Source organism: Acinonyx jubatus, chromosome D4, assembly GCF_027475565.1.
Source record: "Acinonyx jubatus isolate Ajub_Pintada_27869175 chromosome D4, VMU_Ajub_asm_v1.0, whole genome shotgun sequence".
In the NCBI taxonomy this organism is placed as follows: Eukaryota; Metazoa; Chordata; class Mammalia; order Carnivora; family Felidae; genus Acinonyx; species Acinonyx jubatus.
In genome coordinates, this window is record NC_069391.1 from 84,521,228 (window position 1) to 84,539,578 (window position 18,351).

General features: G+C 47.3%; 1 protein-coding gene across 1 annotated transcript; it reads left to right on the forward strand.

The window, feature by feature from the left end:
* The first annotated feature begins 3,053 nt into the window (after positions 1–3,053).
* Positions 3,054–15,762, forward strand: KCNV2 (potassium voltage-gated channel modifier subfamily V member 2). Its single transcript, XM_027041119.2, has 2 exons — positions 3,054–4,636; positions 15,159–15,762. The coding sequence occupies exons 1-2, from the start codon at positions 3,251–3,253 to the stop codon at positions 15,438–15,440; spliced, it is 1,668 nt and encodes a 555-aa protein (XP_026896920.1). The 5' UTR covers positions 3,054–3,250; the 3' UTR covers positions 15,441–15,762.
* Positions 15,763–18,351: the final 2,589 nt, after the last annotated feature.

Genomic DNA, 18,351 nt, shown 5'->3' on the forward strand with positions numbered 1-18,351 from the left:
ACCCTCAATTGTGAGAAGTAAAACCCTAAGAAGAAAATTCTTAGAAATGACAGAGCGGCAAAGACTTTCCTAATAGGACACAACACTGAGAAGTCCTCAAATAAACAATTTACACGGAGGAAAAAAACCCACCGAAGGATAAAATTGCAAACCATAAAGCCTCCACCAAAGGGTCTATTCTCAGAATGTAGAAAGGTCTCCCACAAATCAGTAAGAAACGCAGCAAAAAAAATATGGCTAATGACATGAAGAGGTGCCAAACTGCATTCACAGTAAGAAAAATACAAATTAAAATTATCCCACGTGTCAGGGGTACTTGGGTGGCTCAGTCGGTTAAGCGGCCGACTTTGATGCAAGTCACGATTAGATTCGTGGGTTCCAGCCCCATGTTGGGCTCCCTGCTATCAGTGCAGAGGCTCCTTTGGATCCTCTCACCCCCTCTCTTTCTGCCCCTCCCCGGCTCTGTATCTCAAAAATAAATATTTACAAATTAAAAAAAAATGATCCCACATGTCATTTTTCACCTATAAAATGGGCAGAGCTGAAGAAGTGTGATGATGAGTTTTAAATTAGTAATATTGTTAGCAGGGACATTGGCATCATCGATCAGAATTGCAAACGTGGGGTCTTGGACCTGCCAATTCCACCTCTAACAATGTATCCTTTATGTGTCTTTTTAAAACCTGATTAGGAAGAAATTCAAACACATACAAAAGGAGAGCAGTATAATGAAGCTCTATATTCCCATCACTCAGCAGTTACTGACTCACAGCCAGTTTTTTGTTAAGTTCTGAGAGAGAGAGTGCGAGCGAGCACATACACATGTAGGGGAGGGGCAGGGGGGGAGAGGGAGAGGGGGAGAGGGGGGGGGAGAGAGAGAGAGAGAGAGAGAGAGAGAGAGAATCCCAAGCAGGCTCTCTGCTGTCAGTGCAAAGCCCCGTGTGGGGCTCGAACTCACTAACCCGTGAGATCATGACCAGAACTGAAATCAAGAGTTGGACACTTAACCGACTAAACCACGCAGGCGCCCCGACTCAACACAATGCCCACCCACTTTCTCTCTCCTGTATTATCTTGAAGCGAATCTCAGGTATCCAATCACTCCATCCATACATACCTCAGTATGTTTGTATAAAAGATACACAGCCTTTCGCTTCTACGTGACAAGACCATTATCATAAAAGCATTCCTTATTCTTTTTTTTTTAATGTTTATTTATTTTTGAGACAGAGCGCCACCAGGGGAGGGACAGACACAGAGGGAGATACAGAATCTGAAGCAGGCTCCAGGCTCTGAGCTGCCAGCAGGGAGCCTAATGCAAGGCTCGAACTTACCAGCAGTAAGATCATGACCTCAGCCGAAGTCAGAGGCTCAACTGACTGAGCCACCCAGGTGCGCCCGCATAAAGCATTCTAACGGTTCCTAAATATCATCAAATCAAATTTCCAGTGGTCTCAAAAATGTTTTAAGCTTTTTGTTTGAATCAGAAATTCCAAATAAGGCCCACACATTCCTATTGGACAGAATATTATTTTAAATAACCCTGATCGTTCCATGTATGTGTAAGATGATGTCATTTTCAATCTTTCCCCAAGGTATCTGTCCAATTTGTTCTGCCCCCGTCTGATCAGATTTCTTTGTGATCCTTCCTACACATCGTAAACACATATAAAGTAACGCCCATGACAGGGTTATTTGCTGCTCCATTGTTCCTAAGAGCAAATATATAAAACCATCTGAATGTTTATCACTGTCAGACTATTTTCAAAATTAGGCAGACATCTATGTTCACACATAAAAACACTTCTAAGACACATGGTTAATTGGAAAAAGCAACATGTAGAGAGTACTATGATTTGTGTTGATAATAGATTTTCAGATGACAGATGGAGATAGGATTTTGCTTGTATTTGTTTAGAATAGTTCTGAAAGAACAACCAAAAAGTATTCTGGATGAGTAACAGTGGTTGCTTCTTCAGTGGCACATGTAGACACTGAAAATTTGGTTTGGGAAAGAGAAACTGTCCACTGTAATGCACCTTTGTATCTTTTGAATTTTTTTTTTTTTTTAGGTACACTTCATGCCCAGTGTGGAGCCCCCCAGGGAGCTTGAACTCAGAACCCTGAGATCAACAACCAAGCTGAGATCAAGAGATGCTCAACTGACTGAGCCACCCAGGTACCCTGTGCCTTTTGAATTTTTTTTTAACCATAACCATGAGCTCGTCAACATAAATTGAATTTAAAAACAAATTCCCTGCTCAAAACCAGTCTCTTCCTTTTGTCTGCCACCCACTCTTTAGCTGGGCTCGCCTGTTTCCATCACCTACAAAACCGTGAGCAATTGTGTCTCCATCGGGTTTCCATCCCCAGCCTTTAGCACGTTACTTGATCCCTGGAAAGAAACCTAAAAAAAATTTTTAACTGAGGTTTGGGAAAACGATCAAGACCTTTTCCTTGGAATAAAGTCTGGCCACCTTTACATATGGCCTAACACAGCAGCTAAGCAGGGCTGCAAGAACATGTACCCACCAGTCCTGGATTCTTTCTGGAAATACGTTCTTACCCTTCAAGAGAAGGAAGGGAAAGAGACAGAGAAACAGGCCAACGGAAATCCAGTAGGGCAAGGCTGCTAGGCGGAATCCATTGGGAAACACGACTGTGATCGTGTGACAGAAAGAGCCTGGGAAACATTCGAGGTCTTAGGTGATCTAAACAAGGGGCTACACGGAGTAGAAGACAGACTTGTGACCAACTCGCTTTGAGCATTCTGCTGCCGTCTCTTTCCTTGATCACAGGGGCTCCAATTCCATCAGTTAGACCAAAACACAGCCATCCATGCAACTACAGCTAATTCACGGATTCCCCCGGGGTCCAAACTCGCTGAGCACTTCCTGAGGGCGGGCCTGAGGATTGGCGACATTTTTATTAGCAATAACCTCTGCCGCCTTCTGATTATCTACAGATTTAAGACCACGTAGTCAACCCCTACGTCAGGCAGGGCAGGGAAGGGGGGGAGGAAAGTGGCTAAGAGGCTCTAAATCCCTCCTAACACTTGCTGCTTCCCTATCAGCAAGATTAGAGCAGCAGTCATCAGCCATCTGCCTGCGTCTGGTGAGTTCCCCCAGGGCTGGGCTGGGCTGGGCACCTCGGTCATCTGGTGCAGGCCCCTCTCAGACAGAGCAGGGGTTAGGATCCGTCCTCCGGGTGGCAGTCCCCAGCCAGAGCAGCGGGTGCACCTGCCGCAGCCATGCTGAAGCAGAGCGAGAGGCGGCGGTCGTGGGGCTACAGGCCCTGGAATACTACAGAGAGCGGGGACGCGCCCCAGGCCGGGAGCAGCCAGCACCGCAGGAGCGTCTGCTCGGTGGGGGCCCGCTCCGGCTCCCTGGCCAGCATCCCGCCGTGGACCGAGGGCAACTATAACTACTACATCGAGGAGGACGACGATGGGGGGGAGGAGGACGAGCTGAAGGACGACCCAGGCGAGGAGGCCGCCCCCGGCGCGCAGCCCGACAGCCGCGCCGCCCCTCCCGCCGCGTCGTCCACCCTGAACGTGAACGTGGGCGGCCAGAGCTACCGGCTGGACTGCTGCGAGCTGGCCTGCTACCCCAAGACGCGCCTGGGCCGCCTGGCCACGTCCACCAGCCGCAGCCGCCAGCTCGGCCTGTGCGACGACTACGAGGAGCAGACGGACGAGTACTTCTTCGACCGCGACCCGGCCGTCTTCCAGCTCGTCTACAACTTCTACGCGTCGGGCGTGCTGCTGGTGCGCGACGAGCTGTGCCCGCGCTGCTTCCTGGAGGAGCTGGGCTACTGGGGCGTGCGGCTCAAGTACACGCCGCGCTGCTGCCGCATCTGCTTCGAGGAGCGGCGCGACGAGCTCAGCGACCAGCTCAAGATCCAGCGCGAGCTGCGCGCGCAGGCGCAGGCCGAGGAGGCCGAGGAGCTCTTCCGCGACATGCGCTTCTACGGGCCGCAGCGCCGCCGCCTCTGGAACCTCCTGGAGAAGCCCTTCTCGTCCGTGGCCGCCAAGGCCATCGGGGTGGCCTCCAGCCTCTTCGTGCTCGTGTCCGTCGTGGCGCTGGCGCTCAACACGGTGGAGGAGATGCAGCACCGGGCGGCGCAGGGCGCGGGCGGCGGCGACCCGCGGCCCATCCTGGAGCACGTGGAGATGCTGTGCATCGCCTTCTTCACGCTCGAGTTCCTGCTGCGCCTGGCCTCCACGCCCGACCTGCGGCGCTTCGCGCGCAGCGCCCTCAACCTGGTGGACCTGGTGGCCATCCTGCCGCTCTACCTGCAGCTGCTGCTCGAGTGCCTCACGGGCGAGGACCAGGCGCGCAGCAAGGGCGCGCCGCGGGAGCACGAGCTGGAGACGGTGGGCCGCGTGGGCAAGGTGGGCCAGGTGCTGCGCGTCATGCGCCTGATGCGCGTCCTGCGCATCCTCAAGCTGGCCCGCCACTCCACGGGCCTGCGCGCCTTCGGCTTCACGCTGCGCCAGTGCTACCAGCAGGTGGGCTGCCTCATGCTTTTCATCACCATGGGCATCTTCACCTTCTCGGCGGCCGTCTACTCCGTGGAGCACGATGTGCCCAACACCAACTTCACCAGCATCCCGCACGCCTGGTGGTGGGCCGCGGTGAGTAGCGGGTCCCCCCCCACCCCCGCCTTCCCGGGTCATCAGACGCCTGCCTGCCTTCAGCCTCGTGCCCTGACCTGTCCCCTGCCTTGCTTAAGGGCCGCTGCTCCCCTCCCCACCCCCATCCGTGCCTTCGCCGCCTCCAACTAACGAAAACCGGAGGTGGCTGTCGCGGAGTTGGAAAGGCACAGTCTTTCAGTAAGTCACGGAATTTGACTTTCGTCCCGGGCACCTCCAAATCTAGGTTTCATCTTGAGTCCCTGGACAGGCTGATTTGACGAAGGTTTCCTTGTTGCCCCCCTAAGGGGGACCATTCGTCATCGTCATTCTTGTTACTCGCCGCTTACCGAACACCTGTGGTCCTAAGCGGTTTGCAAAGTTTATCTTATTTCAGTATTGCAACCCTGTCAAGTGGCTACGATCGCTGGGTTTTTTGTTTGTTTTAGAGGACATGTTGGAAGTGGCTTCATATTTGAAGCAAAAAGCAAACTGTACGTGTATGCCAGGGAAAGGGGAGACCCAGCCGGCCAGCGTCCACCCTAACTAACTGAAATCCCCCTGGTTTTGGCCCAATCAGAATGTGGAAAGAAGCATCTAACAACTGAAATTTGCTCCAGTAGCACTCAAGTTCCGTTAGGACCTAACATTCTTGCCCCGCTCTACAGCTAGAGGAACTGAGAGGGTTTGGGTGTAGACGTACAGCTGAACGTAGCAGAGTGAGGACTGAAACCCACGCCCCTCCCACAATAAATCCATTCCTTTCCTGCACCCAGCATTCTCCCTTTCAACCGTTACATCTGCCCCAGGCCTGGCCTAATTAGTAGTCTTTGCTGTTTTCTTTAGTATTTGCCTTTTGGTAGTCTCTTAGGCCATTTACTCAAGTATCTGTGTTTCTGGTGTGCTAGGCTAAATCCCCAGAAAATCCCTACGTCACTGGAAATGCTGATTGACAAGTTGACATTTGTACAGAGAGGAAAGAACTGGGTGTGTGATTTCCTTGTTTTTAAGAGTAGGTGGTTTGTAATGCCCTTAAAAACATTAGGCAAATGTCACCAGGTTTTTCCATGTGAGGAACTAGGTATTTTCAACTCTAATATTGGGTATGGTAGAACCCACAGTCTGGGGCGGATTTCTGAGATGAACCAGCCCAGGGCTGCTAGTACTGTAGTTCAGCAAGATGGGAGATTTGGATCCTAGTCCCCGATCTGCTAGTAATAAACTGTGTCCCTAAGTAATTATGAAACCTCACTCCCTTACTCCCCATCCTCAGTTTTCTGGTCTCTAAAATGGAGTGGCTACTGAGCTCTACAACTCAGTGAGAGTCTTCTGTCACTGAAAAACAGAGCACTCACATGTCCAACAGGATTTGGGGGGCTTCTTTTGTAACGGGGACGGTGTGAGGCTCTTCCCCATGAGCTAGCCCAGTGCCACACCTGTGATGATATTCCAAGTGACAAAAGGTCATTGCCATGGTCGATAAACCATGTGTACAGATAGAGCTGATGGAAGATGATTGGTCCCCAGCAAATGACATTTACTTTGGAGCTGAGAAAAGCAGGAAGAGGAAAGAGCACATCCACATGCTGATGATATGCTACGAAGTCTGAGAGTCTAGGTCTCCATCCATCCAAGTATCTTAGAAGACTCCCATATATACAGGCGAGGCCTGGGGGACGCTTTGATACTTTACCTTTAACCCACAAAACTTTTTAGGACTTTGTAGATTAATCTAAAAACTGATAAAAATTCAATTGCTTATGATTTCTCTTTCTAAAAAATTCCCCGAAGTGCATGCCTATTGATTGCATCTAATTTCTTGATCTGTTTAATGTACAACGACACTCAAACCCATCAAATTATCCCTTTTATGTTAACTCAAATTATGTTAGTTAAAATTAGTGTTTTCCCTTTTACAGTAAAAATTGAATCATCATTTGGTTTTTATCTGTAACACATTTTAGCAATTATTGCTTTGGCCAATGTGAGTTTTATTTGTGGCCATTATCTCCATCTGGCACTGTTTTCACAGGCCAAAATTTGCACATTTTCCCAATGGCCTTTGTGCATTTCTTCTCTGAGAAGTTGGTAGACTAGTAAAAATCCTTATGACTAATGCATTTGTTTGCACACTAACCTATGAAAACATTAACAACAATCCCCCTTGAACATTTAAAGACTGCTCTGTGCCCCGGACAATACAGATCAAGCAGATGCTTCCCTATACTTCTGGTGGCATTCCGTATTGTGTATCAAGGGCCCATATTCTCCGTAGAGCAAAGAGAAAAGAACGCTGTCAAAAGTATGTAGACAAAACCTCTGGATGTAAATGCCCAGTAGAGAGAGAGACAACATGTAGATGAATTCTTTGTGAGATTCACAAAATCCATCTTATTCATTCACTGAACCAACTAGTAATGTAAACACTGGAGATCTTGAGTGACAGAACAACATTAACACAATAGGAACTTCTTTCCCTCATGGAGTTTACATTCCAAAGGAGAAAGAGAATGTATCGTTTCAGATACTGATGTGTCTTGCATAATAGGATAGAGAGAGACCTGGCGGGTGGGGGCGGGGGGGGGGGGGCGTGCGCAGCAGAATCTACCTTTGATAGAGAAGCCCCACTGGAGAAGAAGGACATTCAGCTGAAATTTGAACAATGAGAAGAAACCCGTCTCTATAGACATGACTCAACAGAGAAGAGAGTAAGAAATGGAATCCCTAAAGTAGCTCTGATCCAGTTGTCTCCAAGCCTCTTATTGATCATACATCTCATGATTTAAAATTTTTTCAGCACATGCCCATGATAAACGTGTATTCCAGCTATGCCCAAATTAGGTTATTTATTGATGCACAAATTAGGTTACTCATGGCTATAATAATGATGCATCACAAACTACCCAAAACTTAATGGTCTCAAATGTCAGACATCTATTTGGCTAGGAGTTTGCCTGTCAGCAATTTAGGCTGGATTCAACTAGAAGGTTTTTCTCATTTGGGCTGGTGCCAGTCACTCACAGGTCTTATGATCAACTGGCTGACAGCTGAGATCAAAGAGGAGAGGAGACCATATCTCCTCGATCCTCCAGCAGGCATGGACTCATGGTCATGGCCCTGTCCAAGAGGGAGAATGTAGACTCAATCATGTGAGCACTGTCCTTTGCTCAACCCACTGGTCAAGGCCAGTCACAAAGCCAAACTCAGAGTCCAAGAGCAGACCAGGTTAGCCCACCCAGTGTAGGGAAGCACTGGTAAGTTCTGGGGCCAAGAGCTTAGACACAGGAAGCTATGAAGAGTTAGGCCCACTGAATGGACATTTTTCCAAAGGAGACATCCAGATGACCAACAGACATGTGAAAAAATGCTCAATATCACTTATCATCAGGGAAATGCAAATGAAAACCACCATGTGATATCACCTCACACCTGTTCAGAATGGCTAGAATCAAAAAGACAAGAAATAACAAGAGTTGGCAAAGAGAAGAAAAAAGCCTCATGCACTGTTGGTAGGAATGTAAATTGGTACAGTCATTGTGGAAAACAGTATGGAGGTTACTAATGAAATGTAGGAATACTGTATAACCCAGGAAATTCACTATCCAAAAAAAAAAAAAAAATGAAAACACTGGGGTGCCTGGGTGCTCAGTTAGTTGAGCATCCAACTTTGACTCAGATCATGATCTCATAGTTTGTGGGTTTGAACCCCCATGTCAGGCTCTGTGCTGATAGCTCAGAGCCTGGAGTGTGCTTCAGATTCTGTGCCTCCCTCTTTCACCCTCTCCCCCACCCTTTCTCTCTCAAAAATAAACATTATTATTTTTTTTAATTTTAGAGAGATATAGCATGCTTGCATGCAAGCAGGGGAAGGAGAGAGAGAGAGAGAGAGAGAGAGAGAAAACCTTAAGCAGCCTCCAAGCTCAGCATAGAGCCTGATGTGGGGCTCAATACCACAACCCTGGGATCATGACCTGAGCCAAAATCAAGAGTCAGATGCTCAACCAACTGAGGCTCCCAAGCACCCCCAGGTTCTCCAAAAACACTAATTTGTGAAGATCTATGAACACCTTTGTTCATCACTGCATTATCTACAATAGCCAAATTACGGAAGCAGCACCAGTGTCCATCAATAGATGAATGGATAAATAAGATATGTGTGTCTACATACACACGCATACACACTCACACACAATGGGAATATTACTCAGTCATAAAAAAACCAATGAGATCTTGCCATTTGCAACAACACCAACGGACTTAGAGGGCAATATGCTAAGGGAAATAAATCAGACGCAGACCACAAATGCCACCTGATTTCACTTATATGTGGGATCCTAAAAACTGAAACGAATGAACAAACTGAAAAAGCAGCAACAGATCCATCAATAGAACAAACTAATGGTTGCCAGAGGGCAGGGTGGTAGGGGAAGGGGTAAAATGGGTGAAAGGGAGTAGGAGACCCAGGTTTCCAGTTACAGAATCCTTAAATGACAAGGATGAAGGGCACAGCACAGGGAGGGACTGTCATCAGTAGTATTGTAATTGGGTTATATGCTGACAGATGGTGAGCAGGGCATAACGTATAGACTTATCAAATCGCTGTGTTGTTCACCTGAAAGTAATGTAACATTATGCATCAGCTATACTGTAATTAAAAACAAATTAGGTCAGTAATACGATCATTCTCCTGTAGGAAGATTTTACTGCTCAGATACATTATTACACATTGGAAAATATGCACTCACACGTGGAAGATTTAAAGATGAAGAAAAACATAATTGAGATTTTCTTCCAGAATGCAGTGCTGTGTTCCATGTATATTCAACCACACTGGAGACAGATTCTCTAAGCCATTCATCCATGTGTTTTTAGTACTTTCAGACAGCCCCAGAATCTGACTTGCTGTTCATAATCTTCCCTCTCTCTATGCCAAGGATCCTACAACCCTCCTCTGTAATTCAACTCAAGGTTTTAAGAGGAATACAATAGTTTTCATGATTGTGAATACTTCTACAGCTGCAAAACAAATCCCTCATGGCCATTCATGTCTGCAAACGCTCATGCATTACGATACAAGATAGTCCCCTCCCACTCGTCTGTCAAATGAAGATTATTTGTAAGCACTCAGTAATAAGAAACATATGTAAAATGCTAACCCATAGCAAATCCACAAGAAATACAAGCTACTACATCTGTCTAGTTGATAGTCTTTATCATGTAGAAGCCATAACCTTTGCTTGCAGATTCTTTGGGGGGAAAATAAAACAGAAGTGATTCCCTCTCTACTGGAGAGAAGAGAAACCCTAACACATATGTAGGGGTCAACTGTACTCTCCCGGGAGAGCTTCCGCATTTCCAGATAAAGGGATGCCCACCTCGAGCAGTTCCAGCCATATCGGGGGCTCTCTGGGCTGCCTGGGTGTGGGAGATGCATGGCACACTCAACAAGAACTGTCAGCTCTCTGATGAAGCGGTCATTGGCCTCCGATGTGGCCATGTTTTAAAGCAGAAGAGGGCACTGGACTGTTCAACAGGCCATTTCCTTCTGGGCTTCAAAAGTGAGTTAAAGCTAGAGATACCCAACAGGAAACCATGTCATGAACTCACTCCTTCATAAGCTAACAAAAACTCTTCAAAAAGAAAACGTATGTCTAGCTGAGGGAACAGATAATGGTGCCACAGAGACCTTGCTCCTATCTTTGTTTTCCCAAAGTACACTATCATTTCCTTGCAAATAGGTGGCCCTTACAAGGTCACTGAGATTTCCTTTTTTTTTTTTTTTTTTTTCCTTATGGAGTGATGGCTGGCTTTTAAGAAGACCCCTTTGGAAGGTGCATCAGTCAAGTTACAATCAGGAAAACCAAGAAACCAAGAAAAGTAGATATTTTAAACAGAGGCAATTTGTTACAGGGTTATAGATACACAGGTGTTTACAAGTCTGGAAGAGCAACACGGGCAAATGAAGATAACCCAAAAAGTGGTTACTCCATCAACTAGCTGTCAGCCCTAGGACAGGGGGGACAAATGGAAGGAACTGGAAGTACAGAGAAGGAGCCACTGAGGCACTGTGGCAGGGACTCCTAGGACAACACCATGAGGTTAGTGTCCCATGTGCTAAAAAATGCATGAGCTACATCTGTCTGCTGCATTGAAGGATGAGGACAAAAACCAGAAGCAGGAGCGGAGACCCTTACCTCCTCATCCGCCTCTAATGTGCCAACAGCCTCTCACTAGCAGAGCACAACCAGAAAACAGGGAGCAAGGGAGTCTGGGAAATGCAGTTTGTGGACTCCCAAGCAGCAAGACTACAGGAAAGAGTACAGAGGGGTGTCACGCTTGGGACTGAGAGACGGTGGGTACACGTCTGGCACAGGCAGCAGTAAAAGGAGGCGGCGGCATTGTAGCTGCTTCAGAAATGGCACAGGAGGGGCCATAGTCACTGGGTCCAAGGCTGTGAGGCACTTTTAGGACTTCTGCTCCTGTAGACTCCTGACTCTGGGGTGGCCCCCTCCTTAGAAGGTCTTTGACCTAGGATCCTCCTGAGGGCCAGTAGGACTTGAGTGGGACACGATGGAGTTGTAGAGGGCAGGGAAAAGTAGCGAGTAAACAGAAGATGTGGAGGATGCCAGCATCACTGTGTACCTTTCTATCAGGACATGCATAGATCCCACATTTGCCTTAGCTTTTTGCACACTTCCTCCTTACTGTGCAATTGACATACATGTCAGGACCTCAGTGGACAGATGAGGCTGGCTGTTCTCTCCAAGGTCCTCTCCTCACCCATGACCTCATTCTAACAATGCTTCCACCCATCAAAACATTCTTTGAATTCCACGGAGGCATTATCTCCGGAGACTGAGACATGTCCATTTACTTCTTTGTAATGGTGCCAGCTCTTCACCTTTGGTATTTTAAAAGAGAGTCGAGACCCCTGAGTCTAAGATTGGCACCTAGCGTTAACCCTCCAGGTAGCTAAGACCACTTATTTCAAGGTCATGCCGCTGAATCCTCTGTGCAGATTATAATCCAAAGAGGAATTCCTAAGGTATTTGTGGCAACAGCAGCATGGTTAGGCTTCGTATGGCCTTTGAACTAAATCCTTTCAAGGACAACAAGCATTGAGGTATGTACTATTTTTAGCCAGGAACCATTAGTCCTTACTACCTCAGATTGCCTGGGAACGCTAAAAGGAGTGCTCATTATTTTGAAAAATCAGTTATGTTTCCTGGGATCATAATTCCTAGATGGATGGATTACCAGGTGCCGAGATTTCATCTATGCCTCCTTCGTTATGAAGGAAACAAACATTCCTTGTTGGAGGAGAAATTCCCATGTAGCTGTTCTAAAGTTTCAGAGAAAAACTGGATGCTTGTCTTCCTTGTCGTGTTTAGGAGGCCAGTATTTGCTGATTAATAGGGGCATTTCTGGAGGAAGGTCACGTTCTGGCTTTTGGGACCCAAAGGCTAGGGAAAGTATGTAAGCCTTCCACTGCTAAGTTTCCAGTTTACAGAGGGCTGAGCCAGCCAATGTTTTCAGGAATCTCAGATGGATTGCAGGAATGTTGGTCACATTTCCAAGCCCAACTCATGCTAATGTGAGAACTCACTGTGAGATGATATGTATCAGTCTAGGGCCTTCAATTTTTAATATTCATTCAGGGAGAAACAGGTTTGGTCTGAGGAACAGGGAGAGAAGTCCCCCAAAGCCACGGAATTCTGCATTCCTCTTGGAGCCAAGGAGCACGAACCAGGTCACTGGTTGAGTTGAAGTATCCACAAAACAGACAATATAAAGATACGCTATCCATTTTGAACAAATTCTTCGGGACCAGTCATACAGAGCCTCCTAGCAGAAGAGATCTTTTCTCTAAACATAGAGATCCAAGATATACAAAAATATTTTTACCATATTCACGTCAAATATTTAATCTTCCTTAAGCCAATTCTCTTTGCTTTTGACTCTTCACTCAAAGTTCAGCCAAAACAAAAAACTGAAGTTGAGGTTGGGAGTGCAAGAAAGCCAGGGTAGGGATTGATCAGAAGTTTAAAATAGGTGCCTGGGTGGCTCAGTCAGGCGTCCAACTCTCGATCTCGGCTCAGGTCTTGATCTTAGGGTTCATGAGTTTGAGCCCTGCATTTGGGCTCCATACTGACAGCACACAGCCTGCTTGGGATTCTCTCTCACCCTCTTTCTCTACCCCTCCCCTGCTCACACACGCTCTCAAACTTTAAAAATATATAAATGAAAAAAAAAATAGGCACTTTGTCTCAATTATCTCCCTCGGTATGCTCCTAGCCCTTTGCCCCCTGTCTTGCACCCTTGAGGAACCAGTTCACCTCAAAGCCTGTGCTCTCACCTTTCACAGATGCTTCCTGTCCTGAGCTACCCCTTAGTGTCACTCAGCCCTGCCCCCAGACTCCCTGGGAGCCTCCTCCAGGGCAAGTAGACTGAGTGACTCAACATTCTTACAGAGGTAGGAGCGTTGTGGTTAATGACATATGAAAGCCAGGGTTCAGTTCATGTATCTGGACAGAGACCTGACTCAGATTCTTTTCCTTAGGGCATGGCCAGTGACAGGACACACACGTGTAGACACACGCACACACGCACTCACACACACTTCGAGATTCACCCACGCTCTCACTCTACCACTGCCTCTCATCACCCTTTACTGCACAAAGCTGACAAAGGAGATTCTCTCCTGGAGCCAGAGTGCCCTCCACCCTTTGTCCCCCCCCCTTAGGCAGGTGTCAAGCAGGAGCCTGTTTCCACAGCCCATTGGTCTACACTCCGCTGAGAGGTGGATTCAGAGCCACATAGCCTCATGCCATCTCTGTTTCCTTAAGGTAACCCACACCAGCCTGCCTCTCTTAGATGCTTGCTTGCATTCCATCCCCATGGGAAGGGGAGGCCCACCCTCAGCAGGTCTCCCACTGGAGATAGAGCAGTGAAAGGTTGTCTATCACCTACCCCAGAGAGGAAGTCAAGCTTTCACTTTGTATGGTCTGGAGGATGCTGTAGCTCTCATTAATGCCACCAGATTTGCCCAGCTGGCCCACTTCTTCATTCCCTTCTAACTCATCAGTCACACTTGTCCTAAGTTCAGGCCAACCCTTACATCATCACAACAAAAACGCTTACATTTCTAAGCTAAACACTGTGCCAGCATGGCTCCATGGGCTGACTATGTCTTACTACCGTCTGCTAGAAAATCATGGCAACACCACAAATTGATGAAGCCAACAGTGCCCCCTGCAGTTGTGCAATGCACAGTTTTTTTGCAAGGACTCAACAGCCCTGCCTAAAAGTAATTTAGCCATCAGTCTGGGGACCAGAAAGAGACTCAGTACATGAGGCTTAAAACACAGGCCCCAAGAGATTTTCCCAGGTTTTCTCTGGCTACACTGACTGATAACTAGTCCCACGGGTATCTGCATTTTAAAACAGAAGCTTGTTAACCTAAATAAATCTCTAATTAGTGGAATTTAAAGCAGTGTGCAAGAGTGATGGGAAAGATTTCATGCAGGGTGAACATATTTTTGGTCTGTGATGTCTTACAAAAGCCCTTTTGCAAAATAATGAGAATGTTTCTCCAGACATTTGCAATTAAAGCACCTTCATCTATAATATCTCATTTGAACGACATAATAACTCTGAGAAGTATTGTAATTGTCTCCAGAGAAGGTTGTCGAATGCCTTTTGTGTGCCTGACACACTGTGTTAAGTGCTCTGTATTCGTCTTCTTTAGTCTTCAGGAGAATCCTTAGTGTTAGGGATTATCCTATTTTATTTTATTTTTTTTAGTATTAGTTTTTGAGAGAGCACAAGCAGGGTAGAGGCAGAAAGAGACAAATACAGAGGATCCTATATGGGCTCTACACTGGTAGCAGCGAGCCCGATGTGGGGCTCGAACTCAGGAACCACAAGATCGTGACTTGAGCTGAAGTCCGACGCTCAACCAACCGAGCCATCCAGGCGTCTCTATCCTCCTGTTTTAGATGAAGAAACCAAGGCTTAGAGACTGAATGTTTTACGCACGGGTACTCAGTGGGGAAGGGTCAAAGTTAGGACTCGCACCCATGTCTGACAGGCTCTAAGCCTGAGCTCTTCCCGAACTGCCTATCACGTAGGCAAACCCAGGGTCCCCAGTCCCCAAGTTGGCCCCTCTGAGGGGAGGCAGAGACCAACATTTATTGAGCCCATGCTACACCAGGAACTTTACACAGGTATCTTACATGCTCTTTACAACCCTATAAAGCAGCTGTGATCTCCTCTGTATTGTGTATAAGAAAATTTATAGTAGCCAGAACTTAAGCCCAAGACTTCCAGCTCCACAGGTGGTCTTCTTTCCATGATTCAGGTCCTACAGGCAGACCTACTGGTACCTCCTAAAGCTGGCTCTGCAGGAGCTGTTACATGGCCCACATGTACCTTCAGGGAGACAGAGGACATTTTCCTGCCCCGTTCTCTGTCTTCTCCTCCATCACCGTGCTAACCATTCTCTCCCACTTTCCTTCCTATACAGGTGAGCATCTCCACTGTGGGCTATGGAGACATGTACCCAGAGACCATCCTGGGCAGGTTTTTTGCCTTCCTCTGCATTGCATTTGGGATTATCCTCAATGGGATGCCAATTTCCATCCTCTACAACAAATTCTCCGATTACTACAGTAAGCTCAAAGCCTATGAGTACACTGCCATGAGAAGGGAAAGGGGAAAAGTAGAGTTCCTGCAGAGAGCCAAAAAGAAGATGGCGGAGTGTCTGGCTCGAACCCACCCACAGCCCACCCCAAGGCAAGAGAGTTGATGTTTCCTAGGATGCGTGGCTGGTAGACCCTATGAACCTCAAGGGTTCAATTCTCCTTCTTTATAATGTCAGAATTGGCAGTGCATGGACACATTTAACAGTCATACACGAAAGGCATCCAGTTCAGAGTTCTGGCTCTAGAAGTATTCATTTTGGCCCCAAGTGGGACCCTGTCATTTTTTTTCTTTCACTGTGGTGTAGGAACCATGACCACCCCCCTCCAGTGACATCGGTCCTCAACACTCCTAGACAGGAGCACCATCTTAGGTTTCTCTTGCAAATTCTCATGGTGTCTCAATAAATATTTTCGGATTTGAGTTGATGTGAGAAGAGTTTCCTTGAATAAAAAAAATCCTTAATTTTCTAGTCAGAGAATGTTGCAGCCATGAACTAGGTAAGCTTTGGAGTTAGACCAACCTCAATCACAAGCCCTGAACTACTGGCTGTGGGGTTTAGGGCCATAGCTTTAAATATCTGAGCCTCAAAATATCTGAGCCTCAGTTTCATCAACTGTAAAATGTAGGTAGTAAGACCTACCTTGTAATATCAGCATGGGGGTTGGAAATAATAAATGCTCAATAAATGGTAGCTGTTAAATTGTTTGAGTGTTCTTAAATATATTCTCTAGACTGGTGGTTCTCAGCCCAGGGACATTTGTCACCCCAAGTCCCTTTTGCCCCTAGGACATTTGGCAAAGTCTGGACACACTTTTGACTGTCACCACTATGAGGGAGTGTGAGAGTGGCTGCTGGCATCTCATAGGTAGAGGTTTGGGGATGCTGTTCCACGTGCACAAGAGAGCCCCACAACAAAGCAGTATCTGATGCAACAAGTCAGTAGAGCCAAAGCAGAGAAACCCTGGTCTAGACTGATCATGGGAGGCCCCAGACTTGCCCTTTGAAACATACTCAAATGTGCTAAAGGCCCTCCCTCTGTAGCTCTCCCCATGTGTCATCCCCTCAGGACCTCCTCCCCCTTACCTTTCTACACAAAATACAAAAACAATTTCGTAAAAACCCTGCCTTTTGGACAACTGTCCTCGACCGAGCACTGAAAGGGGAATTAAGTGAATGTGACCCTCCACGCTGTGTCTGTCCGTGGGTCAGAAACCAATGCTGGTCCACCTGCTCTGCTCCCTCCCTTTCCTCCTAACTCCTTCCTCCCTCCACAGGACTCATGGAAACTGAATTCCTGAAAATGAAAGCCTTGTTTGAACTGAGCAAACAGAGATCTTCCCTGTAATGAGGGCTTGCCATACTGACCACTGAACTTATCTCAGGGCACGACTGGACCTCCATTTGTAGGGTAAAAGCAAGAGTCATCGTTTCGTGCATTCTTACATTGACAAGCACCGTGAGTCATCTTTCTTAATATATAATTTAATCCTTTATATATCCCTTAATAAGGTATTCTAGTTCTATTTTGTTTCAGAAGAAACAGAGGCTCAGAGAGGTTGAGTCATTATGCCAGGTTGACCCAGCCAATAAATGGTGGGCCTGGATTTCAAGCCCAGGTCTGCCTGATTGCTAAGGCTCTTGCTCAGGGGCTACACTTGTGGATCTCAAGCTGTGTCAGCACCAACCGGAGGGCTTGTCAGACACACACTGCTGACCCCACTACTGAGCGTCTGATTCCGAGGTCTGGGGCAAGACATGCAATTTGCATGTGCATTTCTACCAAGTACCAGGTGATGCTGACAATGCTGGTCCAGGGACCATGTTTTGAGAACCTGGAGTCTAAATCATTTCACAGGGACCTATGACTATGACTCCAGGGAGCAGCTGGCAAAACTCGACACAGGTCTTCCCCCCGCCCCCGTATTCCCAAGTGTCCTTAACATCATCATAAATGATCTAGCAGCCGAAGGGTAGACGGAAACCCAACTATTCTAAGGTTGCAAGATAACGCGCGGGATGTCCAGGTAGATTTGATTTCAGATAAACAGCAAAATTTTTTCACTGGAAATGTGTCCCCAACATTGTATCCTATATACCCATCCTGAACAATTATCTATTGCTTACCTGCAATTCAAATCTAACCAGGCGCCTCCTATTTTCATTATCCAGCAAACACTATACTACTGCTTTTGAGACACAAAATTTCCTCCTACGGATGGAAATGACTCCCAAGTCCTAAAGCCCCACCCAAAGCGCAGGGCACTCAGCCGGGGGGCACTTTGCCCCCCCTTTTGCCAAATAAAGTCGGGAGGAGTTTTGCACCTGGCTTCTTGCCAGAAACAATCATGAGAACAGAGTTCCAGCAGGCAGGAGGTTAGGCAGAGCTTAGGTAACCACCTGACATACTCAGAGCAGCAGCAAGCCCCTCGGGTCCACCTCCAGCCTTCCAGTGACTTTTGAGGTCTCTAGGGGACGGGTCTGTTGATGAAGTGTATCTGCTAGGCTGCTAAGGGCACGGGGAACGGGAAGAGCCCATGTCCATCACCCTCCCCTGGGATCGAGGCAGGAGAGATGCCCTGATGCAGACACGTGGGAAGAGGCGGGCATGGGTGGGCTTGGTGAGGAAGAGAAGCGGTCCCAGGTCCCTGGGAAGAGATCTGGTAAATGGCAATGTGCCATCCCTTCCCCATCACACTGGTCACATCTGCTCAGACAGCTGCGTTCTACCTTCCTAGAGACTGAGACTAACAGAAGGAAGTTAAAACCAAAAACAACGAACTTTCCATGAGCCCCACTGGGTACCAGGCACAGAACCAACATTATTTCACTGAATCCTTTAGAGCCTGATGATGGAGGTCTCAAGGTGGTCCCGTACAGAGGCTCAGCCACACTGAACTTGCATAGTCTTTGGATCTCGATTTGAACCCTGGCTCTGCCATTCACTAGGAGGTTGAATCAAAAATGGCTGAAGGTTGGCAATTTCGTATGATAGGCTAGTAGTTGTACGGTCAATT

Bases quoted from the DNA above. Each gene is read 5' to 3' on its own strand.
- KCNV2 (XM_027041119.2), top strand. From the start codon at position 3,251: ATGCTGAAGCAGAGCGAGAGGCGGCGGTCGTGGGGCTACAGGCCCTGG. The intron at 4,637-15,158 runs GTGAGTAGCGGG...CTTCCTATACAG, and splicing joins ACGCCTGGTGGTGGGCCGCG to GTGAGCATCTCCACTGTGGG.